Source organism: Mobula birostris, chromosome 9 (assembly GCF_030028105.1).
Source record: "Mobula birostris isolate sMobBir1 chromosome 9, sMobBir1.hap1, whole genome shotgun sequence".
Lineage (NCBI taxonomy): Eukaryota > Metazoa > Chordata > Chondrichthyes > Myliobatiformes > Myliobatidae > Mobula > Mobula birostris.
In genome coordinates this window covers 66,268,952-66,288,246 of record NC_092378.1, presented here as the reverse complement: position 1 = coordinate 66,288,246, position 19,295 = coordinate 66,268,952, and the positions used below count along the sequence as shown (strand labels likewise).

Here is a 19,295-nt window from a genome sequence, read left to right as displayed (position 1 = left end):
ATGAATGCAGCAAAATACAGGGAGGAAAACTTGATGCAGTTTGCAAGGGAACTGTGCTTTGGGAGAAGATTTGTTTTCCAGCAAGACAGTGACCTCAAGTGTAAAGCATAAAGCTAAAGGGAATGGCAAGGTCAGAGTCCAGACCTCAATCCAACTGAGAATTTGTGGCTGGACTTGAGAAGGGCTCACAGCTTCCATGTAATCTGTCAAAGCTTGAGCAGTTTTGTAAAGAAGAATGGGGAAAAATTGCAGTCAGTGTACAGATGTGCAAAGCTGATACAGACCTATCCTCACACTCATGGCTGTAATTGCTGCCAAAGGTGCATTACTGACTTGAAGGGGGTGAATACTTATGCCAGGGGTCCCCAACCTTTTTTGCACTGTGGACTGGTTTAATATTGACAATATTCTTGCGGACTGGCCGACCGGCGGGGGTGTGGTGTAGGGTTGCCAACGGACAAGAGTAGCAGTCAAATACGTTGTGTTTACCCTGAGAAAGACTACGATGACCATGAAGTCTTGCACGGGCACCAGTGCGCATGTGTATACGTGCTGATTTTTTTTCTACAAATCGTTTTTGGCGATTCTGTTCCGGCGGGGGAGGGGGTGTTAATCACGACCGGAATTAAGTGGCTAATACACTCAATTTCGTTTCTAAAAGGGTTTATCTAATGAATTTAATATTAAACACAGCGCATTTTTCCTCGCATGAATATAGTGATAAGTCAATTATCAGAGGAGGACAGGGGAGCTTGAAGTAAGTGTTGAATGAACTTCCAGTAGAAGTGGTAGAGGCAGGTTCGATATTATCATTTAAAGAAAAATTGGATAGGTATATGGACAGGAAAGGAATGGAGGGTTATGGGCTGAGTGCAGGTCGGTGGGACTAGGTGAGAGTAGTGTTCGGCACGGACTAGAAAGGCAGAGATGGCCTGTTTCCATGCTGTAATTGTTATATGGTTATATAAGTCATTTATAAGTCAATAGTATCATAACATTTTAAGTAACATTTGGATATTAAACACACAGTACATATTTTCCCGGTGTGAACATATAAAATCATTGCCACACACCAATATCGCTGAAACAGTGGGAGCCCTGGGCTTATTTCCCTGAAACAACATTGAGGGGTGATGGGAGACAGCGATACTCGAAGGGGGTTCCTTATGTCGAGTCTATTCCGCAATTTAGTTTTCGTTGCATTCATTGCAGAGATATGTTGGAAATGGAAGCAACGTTTTCACTGCTTTTGTGGCTATCTCAGGATATTCAGCCTTGACTTTGATGCCAAACATACTTTTCAGCTCGCCGTCATTTGCAAGCTCGAAGAGTTGATCATCTTCCCGCGCTGACATGGATGACGCGTGTGTAATGACCTCGCATGCGTTCAAGCTCAACAGTGGGCATGACAGGGAATGAGGAAAGGTGCAGCTGACTCATATTGCCAAATCATATCGTTTCCTCGCGGCCCGGTAGCACATGCTTTGCGGCCCGGTACTGGTCCACGGCCCAGTGGTTGGGGACCGATGACTTAAGCAATCAATTATTTTGTGTTTTATGTTTGTAATTAATGTAGATTACTTTGTAGAGATCTTTTTTCACTTTGACACAAGTCATTTTCTGTTGATCAGTGTAAAAAAAAAAGCCAAATTAAATCCGTTATGATTCAATGTTGTAAAACAATAAAATATGAAAACTTCCAAGATGGGAGGGGGTGAATACTTTTTATTGGCACTGTACCTACTAAGGTGGTTACTAAGTGTACCCTGACATGCAGACTTTTGGTGAAGTGATAGGCAAATTGCAGATATACAGATGGTTAACTTTGCAGAAATAAAAATGCATATTAACTAGTAACAATGTATGTACACCAGAGAAAATCTCAAATTCAAACGTACCTTGGAGTAAAATGAGGACAAGGGCTGACAATTAGTTTGCTCCAGTTACGTATCAGCATGTGCTCTTACTTTTTAACCTATGCTGGAAGCAGTTAGATTTGGTGAAAACTTCAACAATTTATTCTAAATGATTGCAATTGTTCATTGGTGGATGAAGAATAGAAAAATGGAGAAAGGAAGCTATGTGTTTCACTTTGGGAGGTTGAACATGAAAGCAGAGTACCATGGTTAATGGTGGGATTTCTTGCAGTGTGGTGGAAGAGATGGATGTTAAGAGTGCACATCCACAGATCCCTCAAAAGTGCTGCGCAAGTTGATAGGGTGGTCAAGAAGGCATATTGAGTGTTAACCCTCATCAATTGGGGGATTGAATTCAAGAGCTGCGAGGTTATGTTGCAGCTCCATAAAACTGTGATTAGACCACTTGGAGTGTTGTGTCCATTTCCAGTTGCCTCATTATATGAAGGATGTGGAGCTTTAGAGAAGGTGCAGGGGAGATTTACCAGGATGCTGCCTGGATTAGAGAGCAGGTCTTATAAAGAAAGGTTGAGTAAGCTAGTGCTTTTCTCTTTGGAATGAAGGAGGATGAGAAGTGATTTGATAGAGGTCTATAAGATGATAATCATAGAGTGGACAGCTAGAGACTTTATTCCTATGTGTAAATGACAAATGTAAGGGAGCATATTTTTAAAGTAATTGGAGGAAAGTATAGTGGAGGTGTCAGAGGGAGATTTTTAGAGAGTGGTGAGTGAACAGAACTGGCTGCCAGGGCTGTTGCTGGAGGCAGGTATATTTGCGAGATTTAAGAGACTCTTGGTTACATGGATGATAGAAAAATGGTGAGCTATGTAGGAGGGAAGGGTTGGATTGACCTTAGAGTAGATCATGCAATTTGGTGGGCCGAATGGCTTGTACTGTGCCACAATATTCCATGTTGTAAATGCAGAAATAATTTGGTCAGGTTTATTGACAGCCATAAATACAGAGTAGAAATAAATGCCATGAAAATTAGCTTATCAGCAGCTACTTGTTTCTTATTTGAGAAATGGACAGAAACTTCTTCAGTACTTTTAGTGATTGAAATCTTTTAAAGCCTGCATTTCCTTTCTCTGAAATTGTCCTTTTTATCCTGTCTCATTACTTCCTTCTATATTTCCCTTGTATTTTTTATTCCTTTTTCCCCCATATATTCTTTAATAAACCGAGGCTGAATGTAAACGTTAAATTGTAATTCTGTTCTGAATTTTCAACAAAACTACATTTCTTTTATCAGACAATTGATTCCTATCAAGATTAGGTGAGCTGAAACCTGCATGATTTTGTGTCTGAATGCTGGCTTGTGACTCGTGAACTAGGTTTTAGAATCTAACTAGAAATGAACATATTCAGTTAATCAAGTACTTGTGAAGGAAAGCAATGGGTGTGATAAAGGCTCCTTTTTCATTAACCATTCTTCAGTTATGGCTAACCTGAAGCATTGTTTGAAGTTTATAGTTTGTGTAATTAAAAGTTAGACTCTGATATAAACGACACAACTCTAATTTAACACCTTCAATATTATCATGTGTCCATGACAAATGATTGAGATGGCACTTCAAGCTGCATGTTTTGTTTCATTTTCACATGAAGCATCTTTAACTTGCAGGTTGGTTTTCAAAATCCCAGCATGACTTAATTGAGCAATATTCTCACTCTTTCTGCAGTATCCTGTGCTTCACTGATTATTTTTGGCATAAAGTTGCAGGTTTGGTTTCCTTGAAGTGTTGAAACTTTCTCAGCCTCTTTGGAGTGATGATATTTTATTGCTATTTCCCTGGTTTCTGACGATGTGGAAGTTGCCTGTGCTTTGTCAATGATGAAGGAAACAGTTTGAAGTGATGAGTATCTTATTTAAAAATATTCATGCCAATGTCCATTAAAACCACAGGAGCAGAAGGCACAGCCTAAGAATACAAGGACGCTTAACCTATTGACTCTGCTAAACCATTTGATCATTGCTGATTTATTCCCCCCCTCAACCCTATTATCCTGCCTTCTCTCTATAACCTTTGACACTGTTACTAATCAAGAATCTGTCAACTTCTGCTTTAAATATACTCAATGACTTGGTCTCTACAGCTGTCTGTGGTGATGACCTCATCTCTTTACCAAAGGAACGTCCTTGTATTCTTAGGGTGTGCCTTTTGGTCCTAGATCTCACACTACTGGAAACATCCTTTCAACATCCACTGCATCTAGTCCTTTCAAAATTCGATGGGTTTCAATGAGATGTTTCTCTTTCTTCTTAACTGGGAGTATGGGTCCAGAGCCTTCAAATGCTTCTCACACATTAACCCTTTCATTTCCAGGATAATTTTTGTGAAACTCCTCTAGACTCTCCCCAATGCCAGCACATCATTTCTTAAGTTGGGGAGCAAAATTACTCTCAATGCTCCAAATGCAGTCTGGCCAATGCCCTATGTCGGCAGACTGCCAGATCTCTTAACTCCACAGCTGTAGTTGTGTCCCAACTTGAATTATGCTCAAGTTGCAGATGGGGTAGTATTTTGACAGTGGTGAACTTTGAGCTGCATTTCACCTTGGTTATAAGCTGTAGTTCTGAATATATGATAAGAATATATAATATGTATAAAGGGGGGCTGTTCTGATAGGCTGCTGCTGATGAGTGATGTGCTACAGGTAGAGTATCGGGATCACAAACTGCAGATGCTGGAAATCTGAGCAACACGCAAAATGCTGGAGGAACTCAGCAGGCCAGGCAGCATTTATGGGAGAAAATAAGTGCAGTTGACCGTTCCGCCTCAGTATCAGGATCACTTTTTTCACATTATATATCAATGATCCAGATGAGGGAATTGGTGACTTTGTGGCCAAGGTTGCAGGTGATGCAAAGATAGGTGGAGAGTCAGTGTTGAGGAAGCAGGGAGTATACAGAAGGACTTGAACAGATTGGAAGAATGAACACTGAAGTAGCAGATGGAAGATAATGCAACACACACAAAATGATGGAGGAACAGCAGGCCAGGCAGCATCTATGGAAAAGAGTACAGTCAATGTTTCAGCCCGAGCTAAGTTCCTCCAGTATTTGTTGTGTGTTGTTTGGATTTCCAGCATCTGCAAATTTTCTGTTGTTTGATATTAGAAGATAATGCTGGGAAGTGTATGGTCATGCACTTTCGTAGAAGGAATAGACTTTTTTAATCAAATCAGCCATAGCAGAATGGCAGAGCAGACTCGATGGGCTGAAAGGCCTAATTCTGCTCCTATGTCTTATGGTCTTATAAGTGTGTGGCACTAGGACTACTAGATGAGCTCAAACCTGAGGTTCATAAGCTGTATTTTCATTAAGTGAATAAATTCAAGTTCAGCTTATTGCCGTTAATCCGCACACATGCATACTGCCAAATGAACCAGCATCCTTCAGAATCAAGTTGCATATAACTCACAAAGTAATATTATCACAAAAAATTAACATAAGTTGCATTTACAACGCAAGTTCAAAAAGTAAACAGTACAGTGCTATTGTTTCATACGTGATGAGACCTGGGTGGTGGCCCATCCTAACAGTTCTTGTCTTAATGTTAGGCTATCATCCTGCCCGATGGTAGGAAGTCAAAGAGATTGTTGTGTTGATGTGAGGGGGTCGTTGATAATGCTTAGGGCCCTGCTTATGCAGTGCTCCGGATCTATATCTTTGGGTGGTAAAGAGAGACCAATGGCCCTCTCAGCAGTCCTTGCAAACCTTTGTAGAGACCTGTGGTCAAACACCTCCCTCTGTAACTGGATCTTGGACTTCTTAATAGAAAGGCTACAGTCAGTCCTTGTGGGTAGCAACATCTGTAGTCCCATTACACTGAGCACTGGCACTCCCCATGGTTGTGTGCTCAGCCTGCTGTTGTTCATACTACTGACGCATGACTGTGTCACAGGATTCCATTCAAGCCATATAAAGTTTGCGGATGACATAACAGTGATTGGCCTCATCAATAATGATGATGAGTTAGAGCATAGAGGAAGTAGAGTGGCTGGTGGATTGGTGTGAGAACAACAATCTGAATGTGAAGAGCAAGGAAATAATTGTGTACTTTAGGAAGGTACAGATGAACCATCTCCCTCTGCGCATACAATACTCCTCCGTAGAGTGAGTTAAGTGTACCAAGTTCCTGGGAGTTCACATCACGATCGACCTCACCTGGTCCCTCAATATTGCCTCCCTGAATAAGAAGGCACAGAAGTGCCTCCCACTTCCTGAGGACATTAAGGCATGTGACCCCCCCCCCCCCGCAACCTTGAATCTTTGAATTTTACAGGAACACCATTGAGAGCATCCTGACAAGTTGCATCTCCATCCGGTATGAGAGCAGCAGAGCATCGGACTGGAAGTCCCTACAAAGGACTGAGAACGGCTGAGTGGATCATATGTGCCTCACTACCATCCATCAGGGATATTTACCAGCAGCGCTGCATATGCGGGGCCTAGTATTGGAAGGCTTGAGTTATCAGAAGAGATTGAATTGGCTGGATCTCTTCCTGCAGCAAAGGAAGTTGACAGGTGATGCTTATAAAATTGAGAGGCTTGGATAGGGTAGATAAACAATGCCTGTTTCCTTGGAGCTAGTGAACATAACTCTTAGGTGTAAGAGGAGATTTTAAGGGCATCTGAGGGAAAATGTTTCACACAGTAGTTGGTATCTGAAATGAGCAGCTGGAGGAGGTGATTGAGGCAAGGCATAGAACAGAGGTTCCCAACCTGGGGTCCATGGACCCCATGTTAATGGCTTAAAAAGGGTCGGGAACCCCTGGCATAGAAGGATATGGAATTAATGCATAATTAATTGTGGTATAAGTACAGAGATGAATTATGATGGTCAGTATTGATGCTGTGGGTGGAAGACCTATATCTTCACTTTACAATTCTATCACTGAATGAACTGAAACTCCTTCATCTGTTTCCAATTCCTGTCATTAGCGATAAATCTAAGCCAAAGATACAAATAAACAGTATGAGCACCGGCCAAGTCTGAGCAGGAGTTGAATGCTAATTTTTGTCAATGTATAGTTATTCAGTTCAGAGGTCTTAAAATGCATTTAGTAAACATTTAATGTGGATACAGGAATGAATTGTGGCTCACTATGTTTTAGCTTTTGCGGCAGGGTTTTCATCACACTAACTACGGCTGTTATAAGCTTAAGCTCCTCTGGAACTTTTTGTCAGCTTGTGATGGCAACACTGCAGGTAGGAGTATTTCTGCACAGCTTACAATCTGGGCAGGAAAACTAAATTGTGCATCTCCTCAACACTAGATTGAGTTGCAAAAAGTTTGAACTGAGAATGATTAATGGGTAAGTTATTGGACTTGCTAACCAGAAGCCACAGCATTTAATACAGAGAAATCAGTTCAGAAAGCACCAGCAATGAAATCGGGTGGGGGGGGGGGGGCGACTCATTTTCCATTTCCTGATGCTCTACCCTACATTACAGCAGTTCCAATAACAGACATTAATCCTTGCAGAATTCACTAGCAGAAATATGTGTAACATGGAAGATTCACTTTTACAAAATTTATCTGGAAATAAAGTAAGCATACAGTGGCATGCAAAAGTTTGGGCACCCCGGTCAAAATTTCTGTTACTGTGAATAGCTAAGCGAGTAAAAGATGAACTGATTTCCAAAAGGCATAAAGTTAAAGATGACAGTTTTCTTTAATATTTTAAGCAAGAAAACTTTTTTATTTCCATCTTTTACAGTTTCAAAATAACAAAAAAGGAAAAGAGCCCGAAGCAAAAGTTTGGGCACCCTGCATGGCAGTACTTAGTAACACCCACTTTGGCAAGTATCATAGCTTGTAAATGCTTTTTGTAGCCAGCTAAGTGTCTTTCAATTCTTGTTTCAAGTGTCTTTCAATTCTTGTTTCAGGTGTCTTTCAATTCTTCGCCCATTCTTCCTTGCAAAAGGCTTCTAGTTCTGTGCGATTCTTGGGTCATCTTGCATGCACTACTCTTTTGAGGTCTATCCACAGATTTTCGACGATGTTTAGAAGCAAAAGGCTTCTAGTTCTGTGCGATTCTTGGGTCATCTTGCATGCACTACTCTTTTGAGGTCTATCCACAGATTTTCGACGATGTTTAGGTCGGGACTGTGAAGGCCATGGCAAAACCTTCAGCTTGCGCCTCTTGAGGTAGTTGATCGTGGATTTTGAGGTGTGTTTTGGTTCATTATCCTGTTGTAGAAGCCATCCTTTTTTCATTTTCGGTTTTTTCACAGACGGTGTGATGTTTGCTTCCAGAATTTGCTGGTAGTTAATTGAATTCATTCTTCCCTGTACCAGTAAATTCTCCCCGTGGCACTGGCTGCAACATAAGCCCAAAGCATGATCGATCCATCCCCGTGCTTAACAGTTGGAGAGGGGTTCCTTTCATGAAATTCTGCACCTTTTTTTCTCCAAACATACCTTTGCTCATTGCGGCCAAAAAGTTCTATTCAAAAGGTTCAAAGGAACATCTAAACAAGCCTGATGCATTTTGGAAACAAGTCCTGTGGACTGATGAAGTTAAAATAGATCTTTTTGGCCGTAATGAACAAAGGTATGTTTGGAGAAAAAAGGGTGCGGAATTTCATGAAAAGAACCCCTCTCCAATTGTTAAACACAGGAGTGGATCGATCATGCTTTGGGCTTGTGTTGCAGCCAGTGGCATGGGGAACATTTACTGGTAGAGGGAAGTATGAATTCAATTAAATACCAGCAAATTCTGGAAGCAAACATCACACCATCTGTAAAAAAGCCGAAGATGAAAAGAGGATGGCTTCTACAACAGGATAACGAACCTAAACACACCTCAAAATCCACAATCGACTGCCTCGAGGCGCAAGCTGAAGGTTTTGCCATGGCCTTCACAGTCCCCTGACCTAAACATCGTCGAAAATCGATAGACCTCAAAAGAGCAGTGCATGCAAGATGACCCAAGAATCTCACAGAACTAGAAGCCTTTTGCAAGGAAGAATGGGTGAAAATCCCCCAAACAAGAATTGAAAGACTCTTAGCTGGCTGCGAAAAGCGTTTACAAGCTATGATACTTGCCAAAGGGCATGTTACTAAGTACTGCCATGGAGGGTGCCCAAACTTTTGCTTCAGGGCCTTTTCCTTTTTTGTTATTTTGAAACTGTAAAAGATGGAAATAAAAAAGTTCTCTTGCTTAAAATATTAATGTCATCTTTAACTTTATGCCTTTTGGAAATCAGTTCATCTTTTGCTCGCTTAGCTATTCATAGTAACAGAAATTTTGACCGGGGTGCCCAAACTTTTGCATGCCACTGTATTTCTTTTCAACTGATGTTTCTCGCCACAAGCAGGGATGACACAGCTTTACATTACAGAAAATGGCTTGAAATTTTCTCGGAATGCATTTATCCTTCCCTTGCAATGCAATGCAGGGGTCACCTGCACTCAGTTGTTGTAAACGCCCATTGGGTTTATTGCCTACCAGGGAAGGAAATGTGCTGCCCTTGCGCACTCTGGCCTCTGCACTTTCTAATATCTCATTACAGTTTGGAGTGCACAATAAAAGCTGATATCCTGTGAATGAATGGAATAATTTGTAAGTGACTAAACTTAGTTTCATGTACCAAAGGCAAGAAAAAGGGTTTGCGACAGATGAAGGATTAAAGTTCAAGTCTATTTTCATCTGACTGTACAACCAATTGAAGCAATGTTCCTTCTGACCACAGCGCACCCAAAAAACATTTATCATACACAAAAAATATTACTGTAAGTTCATAAAATATTATACGAAGTGTGCAACACAGGTAAACAATAAAGTAAACAGATCAGTGTCCTAGTGGCGAGACTTCGGAGAAGGCATGGTATTCAATAGTCTCACAGCTTGAGGGAAGAGGCTGTTACGCAGTCTGGCAATCCTAGTCCTGATGCTCCTGAACCTCCTCCCTGACAATAGTGGGTCAAGGAGATTTTGGAATGGGTGTTAGGGACCCTCACAATGCTTCAACCCTTCGAATACAATGCTCTCAGTAAATATCACTAATAGTAGACCCCAGAAATCCTCTCAGTGGTTTTTTACTATCCTCTGTTGGGTATTGTGGTTTGATGCCTTGCACTTGCTGTGCCACACAATGATACAGCCAAAAAGGACACTCTCAATAGTGCTCCTGTAGAAAGTTGTTAGAATGCGGGTGAGCAGCCTTGCACACCTTAATCTCCTCAAAGTGTAGACACTGCTGTGCCTTCTTGAGAAATGAGGGTTTTTTTTTGTTATTTTGTAATTTTAATTAGCTCCAATAGAAGAACCCAAAATAATTCTTCAAATAGTGAATTGGTCTTAACTCATTAAAATTAGGTAGGCTTGAACAGAAAGTTTTACAGGAATCCAACTGCTCTTAACACAATAAGAAAACTGACCTACTTGTGTGACAGGTTAAGTTGTTTCTAATCAATAGTATCCTCCCAAGGGACTTTGACACTGATAATTTGACATTAATATCTCTGAACACCAAAGGACAGCGTTCAAGGCAGGTCTTCCATTCACAAGGCAGAAATATTGTCATTCTACAGCCAAAGCTTCAATGTTGCCTTCTGGGTGTGGCAGCATCTTTGAGGAATTATGAATGCAGCCAAATAAAGCAGTTGAGAGCAAATAACTCGATTTCTTGGTGAAACTAGATTGACAAATATACTGCCTTTAGGAACTTCTGCAATTATTGTCCTGCAGCCATCGGGCTCCTGGACGGGCTTCACTTACGCCCGTGCTAAACTGACTCCACAGACTGTAGCTTAATTTTCAGGGACTTCGCAGCTTATGTTCTATGTAGTTATTAAGTCATAGAAGGTCATGAGTTTGAGCCCCAGCCGAGGCACTGTGTTGTGTCCTTGAGCAAGGCACTTAATCACACAGTGCTCTGCGACGACACTGGTGCCAAGCTGTATGGGTCCTAATGCCCTTCCCTTGGACAACATTGGTGGCGTAGAGAGGGGAGACTTGCAGCATGGGCAACTGCTGGTCTTCCATACAACCTTGCCCAGGCCTGGGCCCTGGAGAGTGAAGACTTTCCAGGCGCAGATCCATGGTCTCACAAGACTAATGGATGCCTTTATTTAAGTCATAGAACGCTTCAGCCTATCTGGTTTGTGCTGAACCATTAATTTGCCTAGTCCCATCAATCTGCACCAGGACCACAGCCCTCCATATCCCTCCCATCCATGTACCTATCCAAAGTTCTCTTAAATGTTGAAATCGACCCTGCATCCACCACTTGCGCTGTCAGCACATTATACTCATTCTGTATAATGAAGTTGCCCTAAACTACCACCCTTTAACCCATGACCTCCAGTTCTAGTCACACCCAACCTCAGTGGAAAAAGCATGCTTGTATTCACCCTCATATCCTATCTATACCCCTCATAATTTTGTATAACTCTATCAAATCTCTCAATCTTCTGTGTTCTAAAGAATGAAGTCCTATTCATCCTATTCAACCTTTTCCTTTAACACAGGCCCTCAATTCCCAGCAACATCCTTGTAAATTTTCTCTGTACTATTTCAATCAGATTGTAATACTGTATACCGATTATGCTGTATCTGCCTCTACCACCACCCTTTGCAGGGCATTGCATGCACCAATCACTCTCAGTGTTTTTAAAAAAAAAAGCATACCTCTGACATTTTCCCCTCACCCTCCCAACTTTGCTCCAATCATCATAAAATTATTCCTGCTTCTATTAGCAAAGGTCCTTCCTCACCTCTGGTTCACCTCCCATTCAAATTCTTTCATTTACACAAGTAGCAATGGCTGTTCATGCACAAAGCCATGCCGATGATCCCTGATCAGTCCTGGTCTATCCAAATACTCAGATACCTGGTCCCTTAGAATACCTTGCGGTAACTTTCCCACCACTGATGTCAGGCTCACCAGCCTATAATTTCCTGGTTTATTTTTAGAGCCTTCCTTAAACAACAGAACAACATTAACTGTTCTTCAGTCCTCTGGCACCTCTCCCGAGTTTAAGGATGTTTCAAATATCTCTGCTAGTTCCTCCTGCAGTTTCTGCACTAGCTTCCCACAGAGTCTGAGGGAACGCATTGTCAGGCCTTGGGTGTTCTATCAACCCTAATTTGCCTCAGGATAGCAAGCACCTCCTCCTCCTCTGTAATCTGTAGCGGGTCGGTGACATTGTTGCTGCATTGCCTCAATTCTATAGACTCTGTGTCCATCCCCCAAGTAAATACAGATGCAAAAAATCTTTTTAAACTCTTACCCACCTCTTTTAGCTTCCATGCATAGATTTCCACTTTAAGCTTCCAGAGGACCAATTTTATCCTTCGCCATCATTTTGCTCTCAAAATATCTGTAGAAACCCTTAGGATTCTCCTTCACCTTGTCTGCTTGAGCAACCTCATGTCTTTTAGCCCTTCTGATTTCCTTACTTTTTTTTTGCATTTCTTATATTCAAGTACCTTATTTGTTGCTGCTTGCCTATACCTGCTATGGACCTCCTTTTTCTTAACCAGGGCCTCAATATCTCTTGAAATCCAAGGTTCCCTAAACCTGTCATTCTAGTCTTTTATTCTGACAGGAATATAAAGCTCTGTACTCCCAAAATTTTACATTTGAAATTACCAAGTACATCTTTGCCAGAAAACAATCTGTCCCAATCTACACTTGCCATATGCTTTCTGATGCCATCAAAATTGGCCTTTCTCCAATTTAGAATCTCAACCCACAGACCAGACCTATCACAAACCTCTGTCACCTGCCCTGTCCCATTCCCAAGTAGGAGTTCTAGTATCACTCTGTCTGTAGTTGGGACTTGTGTGAACTGATTAAGGAAATTTTCCTGGACTTATTTGATAAACTCTATCCCATCTAGTCCTTTTACAGTATGGGAGTTCCAGTCATTTAAAATCACCTACTATCACAGCCTTGTTTCTTACAAAAATCTGTGATCTCTGCAAGTTTGCTCTCCTAACTCCTGCTTACAGTTGGGTGGTCTATGATGTAGTCCCATTAATGTGGTCATACCTTTCTTATTTTTCGGTTCTACCCATAAAGCTTCACTAAACATGACTGAGCAATCCCGTGACATTTTCCCTTACTAGTCAGTCCGCCTCTCCCCCTTTAATTACTCGCACTTTGTTGCTTCTAAAACAACGGTACCCCAGACCTGCCAGTCCTGCCGCTCCTGCAACCGTCTCACACATGGCTGCAATGTCATAATTCCACATGCTGATCCGTGCCCTAAGCTCAACCATCTTTCCTACAGTTCTCCTTGCACTGAAATTGATGTAACTAGTAGAGTGGATAGGGGAGAACCAGTGGATGTGGTATATTTGGATTTTCAGAAGGCTTTTGACAAGGTCCCACACAGGAGATTAGTGTGCAAACTTAAAGCACACGGTATTGGGGGTAAGGTATTGGTGTGGGTGGAGAGTTGGTTAGCAGACAGGAAGCAAAGAGTGGGAATAAATGGGACCTTTTCAGAATGGCAGGCGGTGACTAGTGGGGTACCGCAAGGCTCAGTGCTGGGACCCCAGTTGTTTACAATATATATTAATGACTTGGATGAGGGAATTAAATGCAGCATCTCCAAGTTTGCGGATGACACGAAGCTGGGTGGCAGTGTTAGCTGTGAGGAGGATGCTAAGAGGATGCAGGGTGACTTGGATAGGTTGGGTGAGTGGGCAAATTCATGGCAGATGCAATTTAATGTGGATAAATGTGAAGTTATCCACTTTGGTGGCAAAAATAGGAAAACAGATTATTATCTGAATGGTGGCCGATTAGGAAAAGGGGAGGTGCAACGAGACCTGGGTGTCATTATACACCAGTCATTGAAAGTGGGCATGCAGGTACAGCAGGGCGGTGAAAAAGACGAATGGTATGCTGGCATTTATAGCAAGAGGATTTGAGTACAGGAGCAGGAAGGTGCTACTGCAGTTGTACAAGGCCTTGGTGAGACCACACCTGGAGTATTGTGTGCAGTTTTGGTCCCCTAATCTGAGGAAGGACATCCTTGCCATAGAGAGAGTACAGAGAAGGTTCACCCGATTGATTCCTGGGATGGCAGGACTTTCATATGAAGAAAGACTGGATGAACTGGGCTTGTACTCGCTGGAATTTAGAAGATTGAGGGGGGATCTGATTGAAACGTATAAGATCCTAAAGGGATTGGACAGGCTAGATGCAGGAAGATTGTTCCCGATGTTGGGGAAGTCCAGAACGAGGGGTCACAGTTTGAGGATAGAGGGGAAGCCTTTCAGGACCGAGATTAGGAAAAACTTCTTCACGCGGAGAGTGGTGAATCTGTGGAATTCCCTGCCACAGGAAACAGTTGAGGCCAGTTCATTGGCTATATTTAAGAGGGAGTTAGATATGGCCCTTGTGGCTACGGGGGTCAGGGGGTATGGAGAGAAGGCTGGGGTGGTGTTCTGAGTTGGATGATCAGCCATGATCATAATAAATAGTGGTGCAGGCTCAAAGGGCCGAATGGCCTACTCCTGCACCTATTTTCTATGTTTCTATGAAATATATGTAGCTCAGAATATTTGTCCCTTCTTGCTCAACCTTTCGATTCCTGACTTTGTTTATAGGCTTAACAACATCTTTCTCCACAACTACTCCATTATCTCATTATCTGTTCTAGTGTTGTAATTCCCATCCCCTTGCAACAGCACTGGCAAACCTTCCCACTAAGATATTATTGGCTCATCACCCCCTCCAGTTTATCCCTTCCGTACAGGTCCCAACTTCCATGGAAAAGAGCCCAATGTTCCAAAAAGCTGAACCCCTCCCTCCTGCACCAAGCCCTTAGATGTGTCTTGCTGTATGAACTTCCTATTTCTGGCCTCACCAGCATGTGGCATGGATAGGAATCCTGAGATCACAAGCCTGAGGATATCCTGTCCTTTAACTTAGCACTTGCAGTTGCCAGAAAAAGTTTGTGAACCCTTTGCAATTACCTGGTTTTCTGTATTAATTACTCAAAATGTCTCTATTTGTCTATTATTTTTATCTTCATCTAAGTCAGAATAATAGACAAACACAATCTGTCTAAACTAATAACACACAAACAGTTGCATTTTTCATGTCTTTATTGAAGGCATTGTTTAATCATTCACAATCCAGGCTGTGAACAGAAGTATATAAACCCTTCTATTTAATAACTGATAGAACGTCCTTTGGCATCAATAGCCTCCATCAAATGTTTCTTGTTGCTGCTGATTAGACTTGCTCAATGGTAAAGAGGAATTTTAGACCATTCCTCCATACAAAACTGTTTCAGTTCATCAATATTTCTCGGATACCTTGCATGAACAGCCCTCTTCAGGTCATGCCATGGCATCTCAATTGGGTTAAGGTCTGGACTCTGACTTGACTATTCCAAAACATGAATTTTCTTCTTAAATCATTCTGTTGTTGATTTACTCTTGTGTTTTGGATCATTGTCTTGTTGTATTTTCCAACTTCTATTAAGCTTCAGGTGACAGACCACGACCCTGACATTCTCCTGTAAAATGTCTTTTTACAATTTTGATTTCATTCTTCCCTCAGTGATTGCAAGCTGTCTAAGCCCTGAGGCAATAAAGCAGCCCCAAACCATGATGCTCCTCACACCGTCTCTTCACTGTTAGGATGAGGTTTTGGTATTGGTGTGCAGTGCCCTTTTCTGTCCAAACACAACGGTATGCATATCTGCCAAGAAATTCAACTTTTGTCTCATCTGTCCACAGAACATTGTTCAAGAAGTGTTGTGGAACATCCAGGTGGTCTTTTGCAATCTTGAAATGTGCAGCAATTTAAATATTTTTTAAGAGCAGTGACTTCCTCTGTGGTGTCCTTCCATGGGTACCATTCTTGTTCAGTGTTTTTCTTATAGTGGACACATGAACAGAGACTTTAGCGAGTTTTTGAGATTTCTGCAGGCCTTTTTCTGCTATCCTTGGGTTCTTTTTCACCTCCTTCAGCATTGCACATTGTGCTCTTAGTGTGATCTTTACAAGACGCCCATTCCTCGGGAGAGTAGCAACAGTACTGAATTTCTTCCATTTGTAGACATTTTCTCTTACTGTAGACTGATGAACACTCAGGTCTTTATAACCATATAACAATTACAGCACGGTAACAGGCCATCTCGGCCCTTCTAGTCTGTGCCGAACTCTTACTCTCACCTAGTCCTACCGACCTGCACTCAGCCCATAACCCTCCATTCCTTTCCTGTCCATATAGCTATCCAATTTAACTTTAAATGACAACATTGAATCTGCCTCAACCACTTCTGCTGGAAACTCGTTCCACACAGCTGCCACTCTCTGAGTAAAGAAGTTCCCCCTCATGTTACCCTTAAACTTTTGCCCTTTAACTCTCAACTCATGTCCTCTTTTTTGAATCTCTCCCATTCTCAATGGAAAAAGCCTATCCATGTCAACTCTGTCAATCCCCCTCATAATTTTAAACACCTCTATCAAGTCCCCCCTCAACCTTCTACGCTACAAAGAATAAAGACCTAACTTGTTCAACCTTTCTCTGTAACATAGGAGATAAAACCCAGGCAACATTTTAGTAAATCTCCTCTGTACTCTCTCAATTTTATTGACATCTTTTCTTTAATTTGGTGACCAGAACTGTACACAATGCTCCAAATTTGGCCTTATGAATGCCTTAAACAATTTCAACATTACATCCCAACTCCTATACTCAATGCTCTGATTAATAAAGGCCAGCATACCAAAGGCTTTCTTCACCACCCTATCCACATGAGGTTCCACATTATTCCTAGATCCCTCTGTTCTACAGCATTCTTCAATGCCCTACCATTTACCATATATGTCCTATTTTGATTAGTCCTACCAAAATGTAGCACCTCACATTTATCAGCATTAACCTCCATCTGCCATCTTTCAGCCCACTCTTCTAACTGGCCTAAATCTCTCTTAGCATTCTTACTAATCCAATTTACCACCCCATCATCCAGATCATTAACATATATTAATAATATATATTATTATTAATAGTTTAGAAATGCTTTTGTAGCCTTTTCTAGCTTCATGCATCTCTACAATTCTTCTGAGGTCCTCAGAAAGTTGTTTTGATCAAGGCAAGTGCACATAAACAGATCTTTCTTGAGAAGAGCAGGCTCTGTCAGTAACATGACTTTGTGTATCTTTTTTATAGAACAGGGCACCTCTTCAACCCACACTCCAATATCATCTCATTGAGTGGGACACCTGACTTTAAAATAACTTTTATAGAGGGCATTATCCTAGAGGTTCAAATACTTTTTTGAACCTGGACTGCGATTGTTTAAATGGTGTACTCAGTATTGACAAGGAATAATACAATTGTTTCTGTGTTATTAGTTTAGGCAAGATTGTGTTTGTATTATTGTGACTTAGGTGAAGATCAGACCACATTTTATGAGTAATTAATGCAAAATACCAAGTAATTACAAAGGGTTCACTAACGTTTTCTTGCATCTGTAACTCCTTAAACTTGCTTGGCAGGACCTTGTCAGCCACCCTATCCATTGGTACCAAAGTGGACAGTGATCTCTGACTACTCGCCCTCCCACTTAAGCATGCTGTGGACTCGATCTGAGATGTCCCGGATCCTGGCACCCGGGAAGCAACAAACCATTCAGGAATCCCATTCTCGTCCACAGAAACTCTTTTCTGTTCCCCTAACCAGAGAATCCCTTATCATTGCAGCTCACTTATTCTCTCTCTCTCCTCTTCTGAACCACATTTGCTTACTTTTTACTATTTGCACGATTTGTTCTCTTTTGCACATTGGATATTTATTGCTCCTTGTGGTTTTTTGTGAACTCTATTGTGTTTCTTTGTTCTGTAAGTGCCTACAAAAAATGAAGGTTGTGTATGGCATACATACTTTGATAGTAAATTTGAACTTTCTATTTGAATTTTGGTTTTTGCCTCCAGGTGCCACAACTGTTTACTTTTGAGTTAGTTCCCACTGAAGTCATCAAAGTTCAAAGTAAATTTATTATCAAAGTACATGTGTCATCATATACTACCGAGTTTAATTTCCTTGTGGGTATTCACATTAAGTACAAAGAAGCATAATAGAATCAATGAAAAACTGCACACAAAGACGAACTAACAACCGATGTGCAAAACACAACAACTTGTGCAAATACAAAAAGAAAAATAACATAATAATAGATGAATAGGTAAGAAATAATATTAAGAACAGGAATTGTGGAGTCCTTGAAAGGGAGTCCAGAGGTTGTGGAATCAGTTCACTGTTGGGGTACGTGAAGTTATCTATGCTGGTTCAGGAGCTTGATGGTTAACGTATATGCATCTGTTCCTAAATCTGTTGGTGTGGAACCTGAGGCTTCTGTATCTGCTTTCTGAGTGTTTCCTTCTGGATTCCTCTAACTTTAGTTTTATTCAGGCTCCTTAATGTGTTCCATAGTTTCATTTATGTACTGTCTTTAAAAATGCCAAATGCTTTACAATTGTTGTGGTATTGTAACAATACAAGGTTATCAATAGTAACAAGGAAGAACAAAAGGAAGCATATCAGCATGTTTTTTTCTAAGACTAGCTTTGACACATGTACAAGGAAACAGGGGAATGGTTCCCACAGTGATATGCTCATAACTGGATTTTTTTTTGAATGAGTGTTGCGTGTTGATCCAGCCATCAAAGCCTTGGAACCGAAGATGATGTATGCTTTTTTCAACAAAGTATTCAGAGCTTGACACCTCCAGTGCTCCAGCAGTCTCTCACTATGAACGTAGGCTCATTGCCTTTTTATGCTCAAGTTGATGGTGAATAAACTAGGTCACAAGTGAGGGCTTCATTTTGATATCTTACTGTGGTTTAACAATGTTTATACAGGCTGTAACCAGGATACCACAGGGTTCTGAACATGAGAATTGTTTGTAACTTGAACTGTTTGCAAATTGGAAGTGAAGATGCTCGTGGATAGGAATAGAGAAACAAGTGACAGGAGAATGAGCAGGTGTGGGAAGGGTGGCCACCATCCGGCCTTACTGATTCAGTTATAAAGATTAGTATTATTTATTATATACATTGAAGCATATAGTGAAATGTGTCGATAGCATCTTCGTTTGTGATGAGCAGCCCGCAGATGTTACCATGTTTCTTGCACCACCACAGCATGCTCACAGTTCACTAACCCTAACCTGTACATCTTTGGAATGTGGGAGGCACCTAAAGGAAACCCACTCGGTCATGGAGAGAATGTACAAATTCCTTCCAGACAGCAGTGGGAATTGAACCGCAATCAATGATCACTGGCGCTGTAAAGCGGTTGCACTAATAGCTTTGCTGCTGTGCAGCCCATAGTGAGTGGGCCTGCTCAGTTCTTCCAGTTGTGCTTGGCCTGACCCAGCCCATCTC

The 19,295-nt window shown here is 41.5% G+C and overlaps 1 protein-coding gene across 8 annotated transcripts in view; it reads left to right on the top strand.

The window, feature by feature from the left end:
• The window catches only part of ppp1r12a (protein phosphatase 1, regulatory subunit 12A), a 245,638-nt gene that overhangs the window by 159,497 nt on the left and 66,846 nt on the right, over positions 1-19,295 (top strand). For 5 of the 8 annotated variants that reach the window (XR_011887191.1, XM_072268196.1, XM_072268194.1 and 2 more), the window contains one exon: positions 3,172-3,195. The exons of the other annotated variants lie outside the window; for them this stretch is intronic. Coding sequence is in view for 4 of the 5 variants with exons in the window: in XM_072268196.1 (XP_072124297.1) it covers positions 3,172-3,195 (24 nt within the window). In the remaining variant the exon portion in view is untranslated. The remainder of the gene's footprint in view (positions 1-3,171; positions 3,196-19,295) is intronic. 8 annotated transcript variants of the gene reach the window in all.